Genomic DNA, 25,115 nt, shown 5'->3' with positions numbered 1-25,115 from the left:
TTTATTCATCTAGAAAAAAAAATAGAAGAAGGCCATGCAAATATTTTTTTGGGGATCACATAGGGATGTTTAGAAAGTTGGGTTGGAGGTTAAAATAGTTAATAAAAATAAAATATATTAAAAAAATTAATAAGATAAAATATTATATTTATATTATAATTTTTTTTTTCTTTCACAGCTATCAAATTAACTAAAAAAAAACAAATTATCATCCAAAATTTAAACCAGATTAAAATAATCAAAAAATTAAACAGTCAATTAAAATAATCTATTCCTAAACATGATTTGCATAAAAAAATAAAAAAAATTGTTTGGTTAATAAATTTTTAAAATACAACTCAAAACTCAATACTCAATTTTCTCTCTTCTCTATCCTTCTTTTTATTTTATTTTTTATCTTTTATTATTAATAAATCAATTATCCATTTTTTTCCCTCTCATCTATTCATTCTCTCACATTTTACACATCAATTAATTAAATTTTCTCTTACATTCATCTATTTAACTAAAAATAAAATAAAAATAAATTATAAATCAGCTCAAAATTATTTTTAAAATTTAAAACCAAACAAATTTTCAATTTTCAATTTTTTTTTTCAATAACTTATTTTTTAAAATATAAGTTAAACCAAAGGAGAGTGTTTTTTTTTTGGGGAACAAGCAAAGTTCGGTCATGACTATCACTCTCTCTCTCTCCCTGAACTCCAACCGCGTCACCATGGAGCTTCTACAGTCATACGCAGACACCGAACAGAGTGGCGAGGGTAAATGCTTAAAAATTGAAGAGTTGCAGTAATGAGTTTATTTGGTTAGTTGCTAAACCCACCAAATGTTATTGATTGAAATAGAAAAAATCATCAATTTTATGTTTTGTAATCATCACCAAGGACCGATCCACAGGGTGCAAAAGAATATTTAGATTTTCAAATTTTCAAGATCCATCCATGATCATAACAATACTAATTTATTTATTTTATACATGAAAAATAAAAGTCCATCCTTGATAATCACAATATTATTATTTTTATTTTCTATTACAAAAAAAAAAAAAGTAGTTGTCCAATGACTTAAACTAAAGCTATAGCCAGAGAACCTACAGGTTCACTGTCTAGCCAAAGTTCAACTAAGTTGGGCACAACTCACAGGTTCACTGGTCTAGCCTGAGTTCAACTAAGTTGGCCACAACCTACAGGGTTCAACTAAGCTAGCTAGAACCTAGAGGTTTACTCGGTCTAGCCTGAGTTCAACCAAGCTACCTAGAACCTAGTGGTTTAATCGTTTTAGCCTGAGTTCAACTAAGCTAGGTAGAACCTACAGGTTCGCTGGTCTAGCCAGAGTTCAAGCGTTAAAGCCATCTATCAACTTTACCATCATCCAAACACTTTGGTGCCCTCGCTTGAGTCATAAGCTAACGCTACTTAGCTCGGCAATTATTAGATGTCTCAATCACCCCTTATATTCAAACATTATGCGTTGTTTTTAAATGATGTGGGATAAGTTTACAATTATACTACTACGAATATTTAAATTTTACACTATCTCTTTTCTAATTAGATTATGAACGATGTGGGATATATTTACGATTCTACTACTACAAATATTTAAACTTTACACTATCTTTTTTCTAATGATATTATGTTTCCTTCTCTTCCATAGTAGCCGCCATCGTCCGCCACCATCACCGAACCGTCTTTTGTCTTCCCCACCTACAAGGACCAACCGCCATCCCTTCTCTCCCTTCCCTTTCTCTGTCCCAGCCAGCCACATAGAAAAATTTAAAAATGCTCTCATCTTAGTAAATCATTTTGGAAATCAACAAAAATAGATGATGAATTTTGATTGAGAAGTTTATGTTGGTTACTATTGACTGAGCACAGAAAGCAATTGTTTCGTTGCTGGGGAAACTGAGTTTTGCAATATGTTTGAAGCTTGGAAAAAAATTAATTGTAAGCGATTCTATTTCCCTAGGCAAAAATACGCAAATTTATTAGAATAAGATTTAAAAGGATCTGAGAACAAATGATGTCTTGGGGAGTGACGTTTTTGAAGTGCTCAAGCTTTTCCTTGGGAACAGCAAACTCATTACACAAATTTATCAAAATAATTAAAGTATGCATATAACAAGCTTTTGAATTACATTTACTCTCATGTTATGTATTCACATACACGGTACAGATCCCTTCTCCGAATCTGCAGGATCAGATCTGTAGACTCCTTGAGCTCTTGGTTGGAAGAAGTTTCAATTTTTTTTATTGTCGAGTCGTCTAGCTACAATTTTTAGCAAATGGATTACACAATAGCTTAAGAAATACAACCCAACCATATCAAATTGGAGGTTTTTTTTTTATATTAAAAGATTATCAAACCTTCCAGTATTCAGCCGGATCCTGAATGGTATAAAGATTCTCTAACTTTTTTCAAAAATTTTTTTTGGGTGCAACCCAAATATTAAATTTTTTTCAGCCAAAAAAATGACATCCCATACAAAACCTTATTCACCTATTTATAAACTCAATATTAAATTCAAAAAAAAGTTAAGGGATTGTATCTTCAAAAATTAATTACAAATTCATAAAGATATTTATAATTTTATTTTTTAATGTTTATAAAATTTAAGATAAATTACAAATACACTCCTGATGTTTGATTAAAATACGAATCGCCCCCTGTAATTTTGGAAATTACATTCCACCCCCTGAGGTTTCGAATTTCATAACAAATCGCCTCTTTTATTAATAAATTATCAACTAAATTAACAGTTTTTAATGATGTTATAAATATGATTCAATTAATAATTTAAGTAATTTTATTATTGTATAGGAGTGCAATTATGAATTTTATTTTTTTAGTTAATTCTGATAAATAAAAAATACTAATAATGAGGTATTTGTAATTTTTCAAATTATAGGGGGCAATCTGTACTTCAAGCAAACCTCAAGGGGTATATTTGTAATTTATCCTAAAATTTATAACTAATTTAAAAATAATTTTTCTAATATTCACTGATGTGAAGTTATTCATTATTCACCGGATTAATGGGTAGACAATATGCAAACCTTTGATTTACAAAAAGTGTTAATATAGCACATCCTTAAAGATGAGACTGTGTTCTCAAGTCCATACCCAGCTGAAACCCGACTGAAATAATTGAAATAAGTAGATGGATATGATTGACTTCTCTTCATTTTTAAAAGAGTGATATTAAACAAATTAATAAATTTTATAAAACAAATTCGACTAATTGATGACATATTAATGAAGTGGATCCTAATGTAACATTTTACATTAGTTAATACAAATATTTATAAAACTTATTAATTTATATAACATTTTTCTTTTAGGACAGGCTTGACCATTTCTAAAATGAATTCAACCATCCAATTCGATATTGTGCAGGATCACGTGAATTATTTTGATAAGCTTCATTTATTTTCTAAGTCAAAATTGTATTTATCCAATTTTTCATAGAAATGAGTCACAAAATTTTGAGAATGCATTACAAAATAAATATGATGCAAACCGTGCTATTGTTATTATTAAATTAATCTTATATTTATTTTAATAATTCACACACATGGGCTTAAAGAATAAATATAATTGATTATTGTTGGTGTATTTTAATATTTGTTATTTACTATTTATTTGAGACTCATGACTTATTACATAGTCCATGAATGATGAGTTAGTGAGAGTAATGCACATTATCGAGTTAATACTTATCAAGATAAAGAATCTCACGTTGACTAAAAAAAAGTGGAAGAGATTCATATATTTATTTATATTATTGACTCTGGATGTAATTTATAATATATAGATTAAATACACAACACAAGAAGCAAGTAAAAGAGGTTGATGGAGTTTTGAATTCATCAATTGGCCTAAATCATATTTCAAAACTTGATTTTATCTTAAATATTTTATATTTTTAAATTTTTTTTGGGAACTTATATTTTTAAATTTGTTTGAACAAACAATTACCAAAATAAACCACTTAGTAGGACTGCAAACGAATCGAACTGTTCATAAACAAGTTCGAGTTCGGCTCGTTAAAATTCGTTCGAACTCAGCTCGATTAATAGCTCAATTAATAAACGAGCCGAGCTCGTGCTTAAATTTCAAGCTCAATTAATAAACAAACCGAGCTCGAACTTAATATTGCTTGACCCGAATAAGCTCGCGAGCTCAAAAATATAAATATTAATTTTATATTTTTATATTTTAAAAAAATATATATATATTTTTTATATATTATATATTATAATAAATATTAACATATTATATTACATTTATTTTAAATTAAAATATTTTAACTGGTCCATCAATGATATTGATATCTTATTATTTTAATATAAAAAATATTCAAAGATTGCCTTTGCTTTTTTTTGGTTGATTAGTGTGCCAACAATTCACCACTTTATAAGCATTTGGACACAAAAGTGTTTCCTCTCTCAGCGATGTGGGACTTACAGAGTGGACGAAAATGTTGTGCCAAACGACGTTGTTTGGTGCGTTTGTTGGAAGTCCCACATCGATTACAAAATACATTTTAAGGTAGACAAACTTCTATCTAAGTGCAAGTGCAGAGGGTTAGCTTATTGGCTTCCATGGTTCTTTCTTGGCTTAACAAGCCATTAGGAGCCGAGCTCGAGTTATATAAATTTCAAACGAGCCGAGGTTTAGATATTGTAGCTCTTTTGGAGCTCGAGCCGAGCTCGAACACTTTGTAAATAAGTTGAAGCACTTTGTAAATAAGTTGGGCCGAGCTCGAATGTTATAAAATTTGACTCGGCTTGTTTGCAGTCCTACCACTTAGACATTGAATCTGACCATGCTTTTCTAGCCAAAAAAATGCAGCTAATATACCCCCGATGTGTTCTTGCCTCCAATGTTTATGGAGTAAGACTTTGAAATTGCATATTTCCAAAATTTTGCACATTCTAGCTTCCTTTGGCCCCAATTTTCTTTGATCATTTTTTTATCAAATTATATATGTAATTTCTGTAATTTATTTATTGTGTCAATTTGATCACTGTAATTTTAGTTGTATCAGTTTTATTATTAAATTTTTTGTAATATAATAAATTAATTAGAAATGAAAAGTAAAATACTTTTCTCAATAAATTTAGATTTCATAATTTATCAATAAATTTAGGCTTGCTTTAGCTCTAAATTAGAACTATAACAACAAATCCATGAATTGAATTGTAAAATATAATTCATCTATTTTAAAAATAAAATCCAATTGTATATTGAAAAAATCAAATCAAGTTATGATTTGGTTTGAGTTGAACTGATTTATAATTTTTTAAATTTATTTTTTATTCATCTAGAAAAAAATAGAAGAAGGCCATGCAAATATTTTTTTTGGGATCGCATAGGGATGTTTAGAAAGTTGGGTTGGAGGTTAAAATAGTTAATAAAAATAAAATATATTAAAATAATTAATAAGATAAAATATTATATTTAAATTATAATTATTTTTTTTTCTTTCACAGCTATCAAATCAACTAAAAAAAAAAACTTATCATCCAAAATTTAAACCAGATTAAAATAATCAAAAAAATTAAAAAGTCAATTAAAATAATCTATTCGTAAACATGATTTGGATAAAAAAATAAAAAAAAATTTGTTTAGTTAATAAATTTTTAAAATACAACTCAAAAATCAATTTTCTCTCTTCTCTATCCTTCTTTTTATTTTTTTTATCTTTTATTATTAATAAATCAATTAACCATTTTTTTCCCTCTCATCTATTCGTTTTCTCACATTTTACACATCAATTAATCAAATTTCTCTTACATTCATTTATTCAACTAAAAAAATAAATAAATTATAAATCAGCTCAAAATTATTTTTAAAATTTATAACCAAACAAATTTTTAATTTTCAAATTTTTCTTCAGTAACTTATATTTTAAAATATAAGTTAAACCAAAGGACAATGTTTTTTTGGGGGATCGAACAAGCAATGTTCGTTCATGACTATCTCTCTATCTCCCAGAGCTCCAACCGTGTCACCGTGGATCTTCTACGGTCATACGCAGACACCGAACAGAGTGGCGAGGGTAAATGCTTAAAAATTGAAGAGTTGCAGTAATGAGTTTTTTTGGTTAGGTGCCAAACCGTGCGATTTCTATCTTCCAAGTTGGAACTTTTGTAGTAATAACTATGATCAATTCGCTTATTTTTATACCTTTACTTCATCTCTACTCCTGTATGTGATTGCTCAAATTTCATTTAGTTCTTGATTGTCTTTGTTTTGCTTTATCATATTACCTGCACATTCATCATTAAAAGGTGTTGTACTGGTGCTACCCAACGATAATACCTGCCTTTCCACATGTAGGAGCTGAAATTAAATAGTGATTACTGTTGGATACGGCATAAAAGCTTGGCATTTGTTGGGAAGTTCTCTTGTAGGTCATAAACTTACACTGCATACCCAGGGTTTAGTCTTTATTGGGGTTTGAATACATACTCCTAATTACTCTGGTCCAATGAATTGTGAAAATGAGATCAAACCCATGATCTGAATAATGTCATTGAAACTTGGGAGGGAATATGCTTAATCATTTTGAACTTCGCAGCCTAAATGGACAATACAATTTCAGTTATTTGGCTTTTTATGAAAATACTTTCACATGTTGGAATGGAAACTGAAATGTACTTTTGAAATTTGCAATTTCTTCTTGCACTCGCATGATGCTCGTCTACATCATCACTTTTTAACTTGTGGAAAGGTAAATATGTGTGTCATGCCGAACTCCACTTGTGTTTGACTTCATTTTTCCCATTGCTTAATGGAAGATTTTGACCATGGAGGAGCCTGCAGCCCCCCCCCCTCTCTCTCTCCATGTACATTTGCACACAAATATTTTTGTATTCATGTACTTTGTGGTACGTGTTGCCGCTATTGCTTGTCAGTTCTGTTATCACTGTGAATGCTAATATCTTTCGTCTCTGGCTTGCAGGGACTAGTCTTCACAAATTCGAATGGTACACATATTTGTTGAGCAACTTGTTGCCTACTTGGACTGGAGTGTCCAGATTGTATACTTGAAATGCTATTGTGAGATGGGTTTCTCTGGTTGAAGTTAAATGCCTCTTCTTGCTCATTGATCTGAAGTATTGAGAATCCTCAAATCTTATGAAGCCGGGTGGACTTAGCTGCTCTCCCAAATCTATCTTGCTTGTGAGGCTGGAAATTGGCATCCATCTGTATTATTATAATTTTCTTAAAATTTTGTTTTTTCCGCCTTTTTTGTTGTAAGGAGCTTTCGGTAGTAAAATGTTTACAGTAAAAAGTCCTTTTGAGAAGGACTCACTTTTCCTAATTTTTGTGATAATCTGTGTATGTCTTTCATTTGTTAAGTTGGGATATGTTGTATAGATTTGGAACTTGTATTGTATAGAATACGTAGATTATTGGATCTGTTGGAGACGACGAAGCACTTTTGGGTGTTGCGTTGGTGGAGCTGAGGCGAGGCGGGACTTGGGAGGGAAGTTCTTGCTGGGCAGTGACCTTGCAGGATATTGGTGTATATCATAGGGACGCCGTATACCAGACGAAATCTCCAAGACATGCACACATGCGGTTTTCAGGAACTTGGTCAGTTTCATCTTTCCCCCCAGTTGTATGCATATCAAGCATTTCTTGTATTAAATTAAACCACATCATTTATATGTTGTTCATGTTAACTTATTGGAAGGTTTTAGTTTGGGTTCTTCTGATTCTTTAACAGTAACTTGTAGTTGTACACAGAAGAAATAGAACAAGGTCATAGTTTGTTGCTATAGATAAGACAAAAAAAATCGTTAAATCATGCTAATATATGGAATGGAAATGATAATATTGTTAAATCATGCACATTGTTCTGTTTTATGGAAATTTGGTGTCAGTTGGTTCTGGATTTGCATGTAAAGGGTTTTCTTATGTTTGCTATTATAAGTTTGGCATTTCTTTAAAATGTGAGTATGTAATTGTATTGCTTATGAATATAAAGATTAGGAATTTGAAGACAATGGGAGGGTACTTCTTTTCCTTTCATTTCCATGATGAGAAAACTAGTCATGATGTGTTCATAAATGGTTGACTACCAATAGTTAAACTTTACACTATCTTTTTTCTAATGAGATTATGTTTCCTTCTCTTCCGTAGTAGCCGCCATCGTCCGCCACCATCACCGAACCGTCTTTTGTCTTCCCCACCTACAAGGACCAACCGCCATCCCCTCTCTCCCTTTCCTTTCTCTGGTAAGAAATCTAATCCTTCACTCAACATGACTAATTCTTATACCATAGTTTGTTAATGTGTTTATATACCACATGGTTATGTTACATACTTATGTCACATTGTCTTTTTGTTTAAGTAAAATTGCTTCAAATCCCTTATGTGGTGTGGTTCCATTGTTCAAGTAACTAAATTACTTTGCAAAATAATGTGCTGAAGTAGGTATATCAAATGTGAAAAATGACGTCTTGATTGTTAAAGTATTTACAACGTAGCTGCTAGAATCAAATCATAACAGATTGAAATGGCTGATAAGTGACATGGTATTTTATAACTATTATGGCTGCACATTTGGTTCTTATTAATAAATTTCCTTCACGTCATTTCAGTCTTAGAATGCATTGTGATAATGGAGTAGACGTGGCTAATCAATCGGAACTGCAGGGTTCCCATCCAAATTAATTAGTTTTATTGGGAAGCTGATATCCAAACTTGAAAAAAATTTATTGGAAAGCGGATAGCCAAACTTCACATAAGACTTAAAACTCAACAAAAACTTGATTGCCAAGCTGCAAAGTGGCCTTTTACGAATTCCTTTTTTATTTTTATTTGTATTTTTTCAATATGTTTGAATCTTGAATTTGTGGAGGGAAAGGAAAAGAGAAGGAAAAAAAATGAAGTGAAAGGTGCTAAATTCTTTTCTTTTGTATGGTTGGGTTAGAAAAATGAAAAGAAAATGAATAGGTTTTTCTTTTTCTTTATTTTTTATTTTTTATTTTAGGTTGTTAATAAGTTTACGATTATACTACTACCAATATTTAAATTTTACACTATCTATTTTCTAATGAGATTATGTTTCCTTCTCTCTCGTAAACACCATCAACCGCCACCATCACCAAATCCTCTCTGGTCGAAGCTTTTAAATGTTTATTTTGCTTGGAATATATTTTGAATTATTTTAAAGGTAGGTAGTAATGCAAGTGTAGAAAAAAAAAAAAAAAACCACATTAGAGTGGTAAATTTAAAAATTTGTAATTATTTTTTCAAAATACTATTGAGTTGTAATTTTTCGTAAAGAAAATTTAGTGGAATTGGGGTAAGTATTTGGATTTTTTTTTTTTTTTGTTTCATTTGTACTAGAGGTTTTTCAAAAAAAAATTTAAAAAACTTTGCATTTTAGCATCTACTCGATTGTATAGACCAAATAAGTTATAAAATTAAAATGGAAAATAATTGACTAAAAAAAAAGTGAAAATAAGTTGGTGATGTTTTTAGATCATTCTACACTAGATACACAAAAAATGTAAGAATATAGAGGCAAATTAAAAAAAAATAATTACATTTCAAAAAAAAAAAAACAAAAGATAGAGTTTTTAGTTGGTTTGCCAAAAGCCACCAAATTTTATTGATTGAAATAGAAAAAACCATTATTTTTATGTTGAACATCATCACCAAGGATAGATCCAAAGGGTGCAATAGTATATTTAGATTTTCAAATTTCGGGGATCCATCCTTGATCATAACGATATTAATTTATTTATTTTATACATGAAAAAAATCCATCCTTGGTCATCACAATATTAATTTTTTAATGTATACATGTTAAAAAAAAAAAACCTTGGGCTAGCCAGAACGAACACGTTCACTAGTCTACCCAGAGTTCAAGCGTCGAACCCACCTTTCAACTTTACCATCATCCAACCACCTTGGGGCACTCGCTTAAGTCACCAGCTAACGCTACTCAGCTCGGCAATTATTAGATGTCTCAATCACACCTTATATTCAAACATTATGAGTTGTTTTTAAACAATGTGCGAGGGGTTCACGATTTTGCTACTACCAATGTTGAAATTTTACACTATCTCTTTTCTAATGAGATTATGAACGATATGGGATTGAGTTATGATTCTACTACAACCAGTGTTTAAACTCTACACCATCTCTTTTCTAATTAGAAAATTTAGTGGAACTGGGGTTCATTTTTAATGTACTTTTTTCAAAAAATTTCAAAAAACTTTGCGTTTTAGAGTCTACTCGACTACATGGACCAAATAAGTTATAAAAAAATGAAAAACAATTTATTAAAAATAAAAGTGAAAATAAGTTGGTGATGTTTTAAGATCATTCTACACTCGATGCACAAAAAATGTAAAATCTTTGACACAAATTTAAAAAATATAATATTCAAAAGAAAAAGAAAAAGAGTTTTTTTGGTTAGTTGCCAAACCCACCAAATGTTATTGATTGAAATAGAAAAAATCAACATTTTTATGTTTTGTAATCATCACCAAGGACTGATCCACAGGGTGCGAAAGTATATATATTTAGATTTTCAAATTTTCAAGATCCGTCCATGATCATAACAACACTAATTTATTTATTTTATACATGAAAAATAAAAGCCCGTCCTTGATAATTACAATATTATTTTTTTTAATTTTCTATTAAACAAAAAAAAAAGAAAAAGAAAAAAGAAGTGGTTGTCCAATGACTTAAACTAAAGCTATAGCCAGAGAACCTACAGGTTCACTGTCTAGCCTAAGTTCAACTAGGCCGGGCACAACTCACAGGTTCACTGGTCTAGCTTGAGTTCAACTAAGCTGGCCACAACCTACAGGGTTCAACTAAGAACCTAGAGGTTTACTCGGTCTAGCCTGAGTTCAACCAAGCTAGCTAGAACCTAGTGGTTTAATCGTTTTAGCCTAAGTTCAACTAAGCTAGCTAGAACCTACAGGTTCACTGGTCTAGCCTGAGTTCAAGCGTTGAAGCCAACTGTCAACTTTACCATCATCCAACCACTCTGGTGCCCTCGCTTGAGTCGTAAGCTAACGCTACTTAGCTTGGCAATTATTAGATGTCTCAATCACCCCTTATATTCAGACATTTTGCGTTGCTTTTAAACGATGTGGGATAAGTTTACCAATATTTAAACTTTGCACTATCTCTCTTCTAATTTGATTATGAACGATGTGGGATAGATTTACGATTCTACTACTACCAATATTTAAACTTTACACTATCTTTTTTCTAATGAGATTATGTTTCCTTCTCTTCTGTAGTAGCCGCCATCGTCTGCCACCATCACTGAACCGTCTTTTGTCTTCCCCACCTACAAGGACCAACCGCCATCCCCTCTCTCCCTTTCCTTTCTCTGGTAAGAAATCTAATCCTTCACTCAACATGACTAATTCTTATACCATAGTTTGTTAATGTGTTTATATACCACATGGTTATGTTACATACTTATGTCACATTGTCTTTTTGTTTAAGTAAAATTGCTTCAAATCCCTTATGTGGTGTGGTTCCATTTTTCAAGCACTAAATTACTTTGCAAAATAATGTGCTGAAGTAGGTATATCAAATGTGAAAAATGACGTCTTGATTGTTAAAGTATTTACAACGTAGCTGCTAGAATCAAATCATAACAGATTGAAATGGCTGATAAGTGACATGGTATTTTATAACCATTATGGCTGCACAGTTTCTTCTTATTAATAAATTTCCTTCAGGTCATTTCAGTCTTAGAATGCATTGTGATAATGGAGTAAACGTGGCTAATCAATCGGAACTGCAGGGTTCCCATCCAAATTAATTAGTTTTATTGGGAAGCTGATATCCAAACTTCAAAAAAAATTATTGGAAAGCGGATAGCCAAACTTCAAATAAGACTTAAAACTCAACAAAAACTTGATTGCCAAGTTGCAAAGTGGCCTTTTACGAATTCCTTTTTTATTTTTATTTGTATTTTTTCAATATGTTTGAATCTTGAATTTGTGGAGGGAAAGGAAAAGAGAAGGAAAAAAAATGAAGTGAAAGGTGCTAAATTCTTTTCTTTTGTATGGTTGGGTTAGAAAAATGCAAAGAAAATGAATAGGTTTTTCTTTTTCTTTATTTTTTATTTTTTATTTTAGGTTGTTAATAAGTTTACGATTATACTACTACCAATATTTAAACTTTACACTATCTATTTTCTAATGAGATTATGTTTCCTTCTCTCCCGTAAACACCATCAACCGACACCATCACCAAATCCTCTCTGGTCAAAGCTTTTAAATGTTTATTTTGCTTGGAATATATTTTGAATTATTTAAAAGGTAGGTAGTAATGCAAGTGTAGAAAAAAAAAACCACATCAGAGTGGTAAATTTAAAAATTTGTAATTATTTTTCCAAAATACTATTGAGTTGTAATTTTTCGTAAAGAAAATTTAGTGGAACTGGGGTAAGTATTTGGATTTTTCTTTTCTTTTTTTTGTTTCATTTGTACTAGAGGTTTTTCAAAAAAAAATTTAAAAAACTTTGCATTTTAGCATCTACTCGATTGTATAGACCAAATAAGTTATAAAATTAAAATGGAAAATAATTGACTAAAAAATAAATGAAAATAAGTTGGTGATGTTTTTAGATCATTCTACACTAGATACACAAAAAATGTAAGAATATAGAGGCAAATTAAAAAAAAATAATTACATTTCAAAAAAAAAAAAAAAAAAGATAGAGTTTTTAGTTGGTTTGCCAAAAGCCACCAAATTTTATTGATTGAAATAGAAAAAATCATTATTTTTATGTTGAACATCATCACCAAGGATAGATCCAAAGGGTGCGATAGTATATTTAGATTTTCAAATTTCGGGGATCCATCCTTGATCATAACGATATTAATTTATTTATTTTATACATGAAAAAAATCCATCCTTGGTCATCACAATATTAATTTTTTATTGTATACATGTTAAAAAAAAAAACCTTGGGCTATCCAGAATGAACACGTTCACTGGTCTACCCAGAGTTCAAGCGTCGAACCCACCTTTCAACTTTACCATCATCCAACCACCTTGGTGCACTCGCTTAAGTCACCAGCTAACGCTACGCAGCTCGGCAATTATTAGATGTCTCAATCACACCTTATATTCAAACATTATGGGTTGTTTTTAAATAATGTGCGAGGGGTTCACGATTTTGCTACTACCAATGTTGAAATTTTACACTATCTCTTTTCTAATGAGATTATGAACGATGTGGGATTGAGTTATGATTCTACTACAACCAGTGTTTAAACTCTACATTATCTCTTTTCTAATTAGAAAATTTAGTGGAACTGGGGTTCATTTTTAATGAACTTTTTTCAAAAAATTTCAAAAAACTTTGCGTTTTAGAGTCTACTCAACTACATGGACCAAATAAGTTATAAAAAAATGAAAATCAATTCATTAAAAATAAAAGTGAAAATAAGTTGGTGATGTTTTAGATCATTCTACACTCGATGCACAAAAAATATAAAATCTTTGACACAAATTTAAAAAATATAATATTCAAAAGAAAAAGAAAAAGAGTTTTTTTGGTTAGTTGCCAAACCCACCAAATGTTATTGATTGAAATAGAAAAAATCATCATTTTTATGTTTTGTAATCATCACCAAGGACTGATCCACAGGGTGCGAAAGTATATATTTAGATTTTCAAATTTTCAAGATCCGTCCATGATCATAACAACACTAATTTATTTATTTTATACATGAAAAATAAAAGCCCGTCCTTGATAATCACAATATTATTTTTTTTTTAATTTTCTATTACAAAAAGAAATGAAAAAAGAAGTGGTTGTCCAATGACTTAAACTAAAGCTATAGCCAGAGAACCTACAGGTTCACTGTCTAGCCTAAGTTCAACTAGGCCGGGCACAACTCACAGGTTCACTGGTCTAGCTTGAGTTCAACTAAGCTGGCCACAACCTGCAGGGTTCAACTAAGAACCTAGAGGTTTACTCGGTCTAGCCTGAGTTCAACCAAGCTAGCTAGAACCTAGTGGTTTAATCGTTTTAGCCTAAGTTCAACTAGGCTAGCTAGAACCTACAGGTTCACTGGTCTAGCCTGAGTTCAAGCGTTGAAGCCAACTATCAACTTTACCATCATCCAACCACTTTGGTGCCCTCGCTTGAGTCGTAAGCTAACGCTACTTAGCTTGGCAATTATTAGATGTCTCAATCACCCCTTATATTCAGACATTTTGCGTTGCTTTTAAACGATGTGGGATAAGTTTACAATTATACTACTACCAATATTTAAACTTTACACTATCTCTTTTCTAATTAGATTATGAACGATGTGGGATAGATTTTTAACCCTCACAGAACATTGGTTATCTATCAAAGGTAGCATTGTTGTCTGGGAACTGCTCACCAGACCCAACAAGTTATGTTAACTGATGACAACAATATTATTACAGCATACATTTTCTAGAAAAAAAAAAAGAAGACCCTAGCCTTGAGGTTTTCCTGTGTAATACTTGGGCTTCAAGGCCTTGGTTGTTTGTCGAGTTTGAAATATATCTCCCTCCCGTTCTTTTTCCTTCTGCAACCGTAATTGGATAGTAATTTTTGAGTTCTATATGTATTACTATCTCTTTTTTTATGATTTCAGCCTTCTGTCAGAGAGCAGCACAATGCAGGGTACAAACATAAGGTATTATTGTATAGGCACATGTCTATTTTTTCTTAGAAGTGTAGATCACATCATTATGTTTCTTACACATTTAATCTATAAAGGCAAATGTCAGAACCTATTATCAGCAATTTGAGGCGCAACAAAATCAAAGTTTGATCCACCAAAAGATCCAGGAACATCTTGGGCAAACTACTGCATACCAGCAAGTTGGTGCTGCTTACAATGCACTGAGGCCCCGTGTGCCTATTCTTCCCACTCCAATGATGCCAATGGCAGGGAACACCCAGTTACCTGTCAATTCACCATTAATCCCTGGAGCTAGGCCACCAGTCTTGCCAAGACCACTTCCAGGTAGGATGTGTGTTTAACACTTCTTCATTGACACCCAACTTATGTGTTAATTTTGTCCTAATTATTGGTGGATGCAGTGACTTGTGTGTGGATGCATTTGCAAAAAAAAATTTGCATCTAAACCCGCAAATTTGTTGGTATTTAATTTCATCACTACCTGCGTGCTTATAATTTATTTTCACTGTAGACTAGGCTGGCATGTAAGGGTATTGCCGTGTTCATGGTGTGGATTTACGCTTCAGGTGAATATTTATGTCAGGGATCGGACCATTTGTTTAGGTCCAACCATGAACATATTTATATACGTATCTGTGTACTTATTCCTTGACACCTATATAAATTTCTTGCTAATACTTTGGTGTGTGCAGGGTCTTTTTGTCTATGCATTTTCCTCAGATTTTTGTGATACTTAATTGTACTACCCGTGGTATGCTTATAGTTCAGTCATTGTCATTGGTTACAACACTCGCATGCTGGGAGCCTAGCAATGTAATATGGTTTGGACTGTTGATCAACATTAGTGAAACATTATGTTTAGGACTAGCCATATAGTTTTGTTTGGGTTTCATGAAATTCCTAGTTAGAATTACAAGTCATTTTATGCAGTAGCAGAAAACTAAAATGTCTTTCTTGCATAGATTCTAATTACTGTTATCATTCAGTGGTTTTGTACCAAGGGTATTTATTTAGATGAAAAAGCACACTATCTTCTTAAGTTCGCTTTGGATAAGTGGATTTCAAATAAAGGAATTTTAGTTGAATTTTATAAAATTATAAGAAGATTGGCTATTGAAGGTAGATTGATAACTCTGAAGTGGATGATTGAATAAAGGTATGGGACATGTATTTTATTAAGATTCTTGTACAGGTAGAATTTTTTATGAAAGGATTTTAAATAATTATTTTCAGCAAATTATTTGAAATTCATCAATATAAAGCCTTTTAAATCCATTCTTAATGTCTAAATATAAAACATTACACTGAATTGAAGACTATACTCCTCAAATTATTGATGCCTAATCTTTTCATTTCAAATCTATAAATTCAAAGGCAACCTTAATAGATACATTGGATTGCCTTCCCTCAATAGTGAGAAACGTGCTGTGTATAATTTTGACAACTGTAGTTTTCCACCCCCCCTCCCCCCACTTTGTGATGGCATTCCTAGGTGAACTTCTGGGGCTCTCCATTTAATGGGGCTGTTTGGTGCACAACTTCTACTTAGTTGAAAGTTGATAATAAGAAAATAGAAGCTAAAAACCTCTTCCCTGCGTCTTGGTAATCAATTTTTTTAGCTTATTTGAGCTACTTCTACCTTAAAAGCTATAAACAAAAGCTGTACCAAACACCATGGCTCATATTTCCAAAATAGAAAAAGCTATAAGCAGCTCCATGAGCTGTGGTAACGAGAATAATCTTCCCCTTCGAGAAGAATCAAAAAGAAAAATGGGAAGTGTTCAATTGGAACATGAAAACGTGACTAAATTGATCCTAGTTGCTCTTCGGGACAGAGTGGAAGAAAGGAGGAAATTCTCAAATGTGGAAAAGGATCCAATGACTTAGAAAGAATTGAACGAGGAGCCAATGAGGTGAAAATCTGATTCACTGTTCTGTAGAGTGGCACCAAACGGCCCCAATGTATTATCTATCCTGTTTCCCTAAGGATATTCTGTATCTGATCACTGTTTATGTTATCAGGTTATATGTCTGCACCAGTGATGCCACCAATGGTGGGGCCACCTGCTGCCGCTGCTGCTTTGCCTGGTCAAATTACCAACCTCCCAAGGCCTCCACCAATGGGTGCTCCATCAGCAGTTCCAGGGACCACTATGACTCCTGCTAGTGTTTCCACCTCAATGGTTACCCCGGCTATGTATCAGGCGGCTAATTCAGCGACACCTACAAGTGGAGGTTTTGATAGTTTCAACATGAGTGCTCAAGCTCCAGAGGCTGATCATTAGTATGGTACTAGGTTTTTGTTTTTAAATCTTGTAGAATTTTTTTTTTGATCGGCAAAAAAACTTTATTGATGGAAAGGAAAATTTACATCAATAAAGAGGAGCTTGGAGCTAAAACAAGCTCCAACCTCCTAGTTGGTGAGAAACCAACGCACAAAGAAAAGAACAAAAGCATGGAGAAAAAAAAATAGACAGATCAGACAGCCCTTCCAAGAGTGGAGAGCAGCTGCCACTCCGAGAGGTGGATGACTGCTGGAAGTTATGCACCAGATCAGAGAAGCAACCAGCAGAGTGCCTCCACAACCCCATCACAGCAAGCACTCCAAAGCAGAGGTCCCAGTTTAAACACTGCAAACCACCACCCAGGGCATTTCCAAGACACCATGCAAAGCAGACCAGTACTCAAACAGAACAGCACCAACAGAAATGCACCCAAGCACTCAAGCAACCCAGCACACCAGCACTCAAACAGACCTTTCTCTTGAAAATCCTTATCAGTTTTTACAAACCCTGCAACCAAAGCCCCTGGCAATGCTGCAACCCACTCATCTCTGTTGAGATCTGATGGAATAGCAGCCAAAACATTATTCAATAGATTCTCCTTGGGGTATATAGCAGCAGCAGACCCATTGTGTCCATCAAATATCACCAGCAACCAGCATCCATTCCAGCAGCCCTTCAAGCAATCCACGCCCCAATTTTGTTTAATCCATCACAAATAGAACAGCAGGTCCAGATGAACTGACTCACCCAAATGATATTTGACTCCATCTCAACCAGCCCAATTGCATCAGAAGTGGAAGTTGAGCTGTAACTGGTGGGATGAGGTGCCTCAGATGCATCACAATTGGAATGCTATTGACTGTGTAATTGCAGCAGTACATTGTTTATGGGACATGACAAATTGTGTAAGGAAATCTGGCCATCTCAAAATAGTAAGAAATCACTGCATTTTTTCTAAAAGCATTTTAGGCCATTAATTACAACCATTTATCTCTAAAAAAATTATCTTGTTTCATTTCCTGCGCTAGTGACAACATGCATTTGGTATGCATTTCATTGCTGGATCTGTTTGGATTGTTTGTGTCTTAAGGTTCTGGGGTAATGTATGCTGATTTGTTTCTCAAATGGGTAGCACATTGACTCTACTCCTTTAGGGGATCATGATCATCAGGCTGCTTCAACTTTTTCCTCCCCACTGTCTTTTCCTTTTTCGCAGATGAAAAAATATCATCAATAGATATCCAAGTCAACAGAACTCTGGTTGTGTTTTAGAGATTGATTCCCTTTTGAGCGGGAAGTTGGCTTTACAGTTGCCGAAGTTACAGAGCTTGTGAGGAAAAAAAGAAAAAGAAAAAGAAAAAGAAAAAGAAAATCTTTTGGGTATGTAGTTAAGAGGTACTTGTTGGAGAATGTCAACAGAACTCTGGCGCCTGTTTGGTAACCATTCCGTTTTTAGTTTTCAGTTTCTATTTACAAAAACTTAAAAAACTATCATAAAAATTTGTTTGATAATATTTTTGGTTTATAAATGGTTGTCTCAGTTTATAAATTTCAGGAAAAAACGTAAACTCCAAAAATGAGTTTACGTTTTCAATTTTCAATTTTTTTTCAAATAATTTATTTTCAATTTTTTTTTCAAATAATTTTTTTTTTCATATAATTTTTTTTTCAATTAATTTTTTTAAAACAATTTTTTTTCAATTAATATTTTTTTCAAATATTTTTTCCCAATTAAATTTTTTTTCAATTATTTTTTTAATTAATTTTTTTTCATTTTTTTTCAAATAAGTTTTTTTTAATTAATTTTTTTTTAGATATTTTTTTTTTCAATGATTTTCTTTTCAATTAATTTTTTTTCCAATTAATTTTTTTTTTCAATTATTTTTTTTAATTAATTTTTTTCAATTATAATGTGTGTGATCCCATTGTGATAAATAATAAAAATAAATATAAATATTTTAGGCCTGAACAAACATATTTTTTAGTTTATGTTTTTAAAATTTTTTAAACATTTTGTTCAAACCAAACGCGTTTGTAATTTATGTTTTTTTAAAAATAAATAAAATCCAGTTTATAAAATTTTGATAGACATAAACCAAAAACGTAAACTAATTAATTTTATTTTAATTTTCTAATTTAACATTGAATTATGTTGATGAATATTGTAGTTTTTCCATGCCATCTGTTCTATGCATCTAGTGCTAAGACATTTAGAGCATAAAGTGTCTTGGCCTTTTGTTTTGTTTTGTTTTGTACGTTCGTTTGTTTTAACATATGAATTTTGTGCATATGCAGCAAAGAAATTTTGACTATACAAGAATGGCAACAATCAAAAGAATGAGTTTGTTATTTTGTTGTTTCTCTGTTTTTTGCTTTTTGGTTTTTGGGTGTCTCATAATTGTGAATGGTATTGATATGTTATTGTCATGACTGTTGTTTTTACAGGAACTAGAGTGCGAACCAGAAACATTACTTACTGTGCAAGTCCAGTGTTCGATTTTGTGATTCTTGGCCATGAGTAATTCAGTATGCAATGTGCTAGGCATGTTTGTCAGTGTGCTAATTCCAGGAAAATAGTTTTGTATTTAGATCATGGAAACCAATCTAGGTCTCTGGCAGAAAGAATCTTCATTGGGCGAATGAACTCCAATAGAATATGAATTGCTTCCTTGATCAGGTATTATGTTGTTTGAAACATATGGTCAAAGGTATTATGTTGTTTGAAACATATGGTCAAATGAATTGTAGAATGCAAGGGTTTATAAGAGAATATTTAGGCATTTTGTTGATATGTCTGAACTCAAACCTTTATTATGTTTCTATGCTGAACTTGTTGGTTGGGATGGTTGGTCTTGTATTAACACTCTTGCAGTCAAACATGTTTTACCTTGTATCTCGGTTCGAAATCATATTGATTTGGCCTTGATTCAACAAACTGTGAATTATGTAATTACATCTACTTTTCTAGATTTAGAGTCCACTTTGCTTTTTAAATATTTTAACTTCGTGCTGAATGTATTTATTCCAGACTTTTACAACTTGAATCTAAATATACCCCACTTTTTGCTAAATGTAGATGCTAATGATTGCAGTTTGGTTAACTTCTCATAGTTTTGAAAGGATTTTTTTTCCTCTATGTAAAAGAGTAGTAATTTTGATGTTGGACTCATGTTGGTTATACTATTGACTGAGTACAGAAAGCAATTGTTTCGTTGCTCGGGAAAGTGAGTTTTACAATATGTTTGAAGCTTGGAAAAAAATTAATTGTAAGCGATTCTATTTCTCTAGGCAAAAATACACAAATTTATTAGAATAAGATTTAAAAGGACCTGAGAACAAATGATATCTTGGGGAGTGACGTTTTTGAAGTGCTCAAGCTTTTCCTTAGGAGCTGCAAACTCATTACAGAACTGCAAGAGGACGATATATAATTATGGTCATGTTGCCTTAACAGGGTGTCAAAAAACTGACGTCTCATACAAGGCCTTATTCACCTATTTATAAACTCAATATTAATTTCAAAAAAAAAGTTAGGGGATTGTATCTTCAAAAATTAATTACAAATTCATAAGGATATTTATAATTTTATTTTTAAATGTTTATAAAATTTATAACTAATTTTAAAATAAATTTTCAAATATTCACTGATGTGAAATTATTCATTATTCACCAGATTAATGGGTAGACAATATGCAAACCTTTGATTTACAAAAAGTGTTAATATAGCACATCCTTAAAGATGAGACTATGTTCTCAAGTCCATCCCCAGCTGAAACCCGACTGAGATAATCCAGATAATCCAAATGAGGAGATGGATATAATTGACTTCTCTCCATTTTTAAAACAATGATATTAAACAAATTAATAAATTTTATAAAAAAATTTCGACTAATTGATGACATATTAATGAAGTGGATCCTAATGTAACATTTTACATTAGTTAATACAAATATTTATAAAATTTATTAATTTATATAACATTTTTTCTTTTAGGACAGGCTTGACCATTTCTAAAATGAATTCAACCATCCAATTCGATATTGTGCAGGATCACGTGAATTATTTTGATAAGCTTCATTTATTTTCTAAGTCAAAATTGTATTTATCCAGTTTTTCATAGAAATGAGTCACAAAAATTTGCGAATGCATTACAAAATAAATATGATGCAAACCGTGCAATTGTGATTGTTAAATTTATAATCTCATATTTATTTGAATAATTCACACACATGGGCTTAAAGAATAAATATAATTGATTATTGTTGGTGTATTTTAATATTTGTTATTTACTATTTATTTGAGACTCATGACTTATTACATAGTTCATGAATGATGAGTCAGTGAGAGTAATGGACATTATCGAGTTAGTACTTATCAAGATAAAGAATCTCGCGTTGACTAAAAAAAAGTATAAGAGATTCATATATTTATCTATGTTATTGACTTTGGATGTAATTTATAATATATAGATTAAATACACAACACAAGAAGCAAGTAGAAGAGGTTGATGGAGTTTTGAATTCATCAATTGGCCTAAATCATATTTCAAAACTTGATTTTATCTTGAATATTTTATATTTTAAAATTTTTTTTGGGAACTTATATTTTTAAGGCTCCGTTTGGCAAGTTGGGTTGGGGGCTTTTTTGGCTATTTTAGCCACAAAAGACAAAATAGGCTATTTTAGCCATAAAAAACAAAACATCACATCTAACCCATAATCATTACACTCTTCTCTCACAAAAAAAGTCAAAAAAGCCAAAAAGCCAAAAAGCCCTTCCCAAACCAAACTTTTTAGCCCAGGCTAAAATAGCCAAAAAAGTCAAAAAGCCAAAAAGCCAACCCACTTCCCAAACCAAGCCTAAATTTGTTTGAACAAACAATTATCAAAATAGGCCACTTAGACAATCCCACAAAACTTATCATTGAATCTGACCATGCTTTTCTAGCCAAAAAAAGCAGCTCATTACTAAAGTGACATTATTTTGACTAAATTAACACGATATGAAAAATTCAATTATAAAATTGATATAATCAAATCATCAACTTGATACAAGAGACAAACTAATGCGAATGTGTCTATTCGGATAGTTGTAGATTTAAAATACATGAATTTAACATTAACTATTCAAGAAATCTAACTTAAATTTAGATTTCATAATTTATCAATAAATTTAGGCTTGCTTTAGCTCTAAATCAGAACTATAACAACAAATCCATGAACTGAATTGTAAAATATAATTAATCTATTTTGAAAATAAAATCCAATTGTATATTGAAAAAATCAAATCAAGTCATGATTTGATTTGAATCGAACTGATTTATAATTTTTTTTAATTTATTTTTTATTCATCTAGAAAAAAAATAGAAGAAGGCCATGCAAATATTTTTTTGGGGATCACATAGGGATGTTTAGAAAGTTGGGTTGGAGGTTAAAATAGTTAATAAAAATAAAATATATTAAAAAAATTAATAAGATAAAATATTATATTTATATTATAATTTTTTTTTTCTTTCACAGCTATCAAATTAACTAAAAAAAAACAAATTATCATCCAAAATTTAAACCAGATTAAAATAATCAAAAAATTAAACAGTCAATTAAAATAATCTATTCCTAAACATGATTTGCATAAAAAAATAAAAAAAATTGTTTGGTTAATAAATTTTTAAAATACAACTCAAAACTCAATACTCAATTTTCTCTCTTCTCTATCCTTCTTTTTATTTTATTTTTTATCTTTTATTATTAATAAATCAATTATCCATTTTTTTCCCTCTCATCTATTCATTCTCTCACATTTTACACATCAATTAATTAAATTTTCTCTTACATTCATCTATTTAACTAAAAATAAAATAAAAATAAATTATAAATCAGCTCAAAATTATTTTTAAAATTTAAAACCAAACAAATTTTCAATTTTCAATTTTTTTTTTCAATAACTTATTTTTTAAAATATAAGTTAAACCAAAGGAGAGTGTTTTTTTTTTGGGGAACAAGCAAAGTTCGGTCATGACTATCACTCTCTCTCTCTCCCTGAACTCCAACCGCGTCACCATGGAGCTTCTACAGTCATACGCAGACACCGAACAGAGTGGCGAGGGTAAATGCTTAAAAATTGAAGAGTTGCAGTAATGAGTTTATTTGGTTAGTTGCTAAACCCACCAAATGTTATTGATTGAAATAGAAAAAATCATCAATTTTATGTTTTGTAATCATCACCAAGGACCGATCCACAGGGTGCAAAAGAATATTTAGATTTTCAAATTTTCAAGATCCATCCATGATCATAACAATACTAATTTATTTATTTTATACATGAAAAATAAAAGTCCATCCTTGATAATCACAATATTATTATTTTTATTTTCTATTACAAAAAAAAAAAAAGTAGTTGTCCAATGACTTAAACTAAAGCTATAGCCAGAGAACCTACAGGTTCACTGTCTAGCCAAAGTTCAACTAAGTTGGGCACAACTCACAGGTTCACTGGTCTAGCCTGAGTTCAACTAAGTTGGCCACAACCTACAGGGTTCAACTAAGCTAGCTAGAACCTAGAGGTTTACTCGGTCTAGCCTGAGTTCAACCAAGCTACCTAGAACCTAGTGGTTTAATCGTTTTAGCCTGAGTTCAACTAAGCTAGGTAGAACCTACAGGTTCGCTGGTCTAGCCAGAGTTCAAGCGTTAAAGCCATCTATCAACTTTACCATCATCCAAACACTTTGGTGCCCTCGCTTGAGTCATAAGCTAACGCTACTTAGCTCGGCAATTATTAGATGTCTCAATCACCCCTTATATTCAAACATTATGCGTTGTTTTTAAATGATGTGGGATAAGTTTACAATTATACTACTACGAATATTTAAATTTTACACTATCTCTTTTCTAATTAGATTATGAACGATGTGGGATATATTTACGATTCTACTACTACAAATATTTAAACTTTACACTATCTTTTTTCTAATGATATTATGTTTCCTTCTCTTCCATAGTAGCCGCCATCGTCCGCCACCATCACCGAACCGTCTTTTGTCTTCCCCACCTACAAGGACCAACCGCCATCCCTTCTCTCCCTTCCCTTTCTCTGTCCCAGCCAGCCACATAGAAAAATTTAAAAATGCTCTCATCTTAGTAAATCATTTTGGAAATCAACAAAAATAGATGATGAATTTTGATTGAGAAGTTTATGTTGGTTACTATTGACTGAGCACAGAAAGCAATTGTTTCGTTGCTGGGGAAACTGAGTTTTGCAATATGTTTGAAGCTTGGAAAAAAATTAATTGTAAGCGATTCTATTTCCCTAGGCAAAAATACGCAAATTTATTAGAATAAGATTTAAAAGGATCTGAGAACAAATGATGTCTTGGGGAGTGACGTTTTTGAAGTGCTCAAGCTTTTCCTTGGGAACAGCAAACTCATTACACAAATTTATCAAAATAATTAAAGTATGCATATAACAAGCTTTTGAATTACATTTACTCTCATGTTATGTATTCACATACACGGTACAGATCCCTTCTCCGAATCTGCAGGATCAGATCTGTAGACTCCTTGAGCTCTTGGTTGGAAGAAGTTTCAATTTTTTTTATTGTCGAGTCGTCTAGCTACAATTTTTAGCAAATGGATTACACAATAGCTTAAGAAATACAACCCAACCATATCAAATTGGAGGTTTTTTTTTTATATTAAAAGATTATCAAACCTTCCAGTATTCAGCCGGATCCTGAATGGTATAAAGATTCTCTAACTTTTTTCAAAAATTTTTTTTGGGTGCAACCCAAATATTAAATTTTTTTCAGCCAAAAAAATGACATCCCATACAAAACCTTATTCACCTATTTATAAACTCAATATTAAATTCAAAAAAAAGTTAAGGGATTGTATCTTCAAAAATTAATTACAAATTCATAAAGATATTTATAATTTTATTTTTTAATGTTTATAAAATTTAAGATAAATTACAAATACACTCCTGATGTTTGATTAAAATACGAATCGCCCCCTGTAATTTTGGAAATTACATTCCACCCCCTGAGGTTTCGAATTTCATAACAAATCGCCTCTTTTATTAATAAATTATCAACTAAATTAACAGTTTTTAATGATGTTATAAATATGATTCAATTAAT

At 31.4% G+C, this 25,115-nt stretch overlaps 1 protein-coding gene and 1 long non-coding RNA gene across 2 annotated transcripts; both read left to right on the top strand.

Moving 5' to 3' along the window:
* The first annotated feature begins 14,328 nt into the window (after nt 1-14,328).
* On the top strand, nt 14,329-17,361 carry LOC145823068 (U1 small nuclear ribonucleoprotein C-like). Its single transcript, XM_082922066.1, has 4 exons — nt 14,329-14,388; nt 14,646-14,687; nt 14,771-15,029; nt 16,719-17,361. The coding sequence occupies exons 1-4, from the start codon at nt 14,329-14,331 to the stop codon at nt 16,979-16,981; spliced, it is 624 nt and encodes a 207-aa protein (XP_082778192.1). The 3' UTR covers nt 16,982-17,361.
* Nucleotides 17,362-19,107: 1,746 nt separating this feature from the next.
* Nucleotides 19,108-19,862, top strand: LOC145790751 (uncharacterized). The gene is made up of 3 exons (XR_014329875.1): nt 19,108-19,322; nt 19,427-19,658; nt 19,690-19,862. It is a non-coding gene; the product is annotated as an uncharacterized LOC145790751 (long non-coding RNA).
* Nucleotides 19,863-25,115: the final 5,253 nt, after the last annotated feature.

Source organism: Camellia sinensis, chromosome 1, assembly GCF_055761805.1.
Source record: "Camellia sinensis isolate YWXY chromosome 1, ASM5576180v1, whole genome shotgun sequence".
In the NCBI taxonomy this organism is placed as follows: Eukaryota; Viridiplantae; Streptophyta; class Magnoliopsida; order Ericales; family Theaceae; genus Camellia; species Camellia sinensis.
Note: the sequence above shows the minus strand (reverse complement) of the source record. Positions and strands in the feature narration are given on the sequence as shown.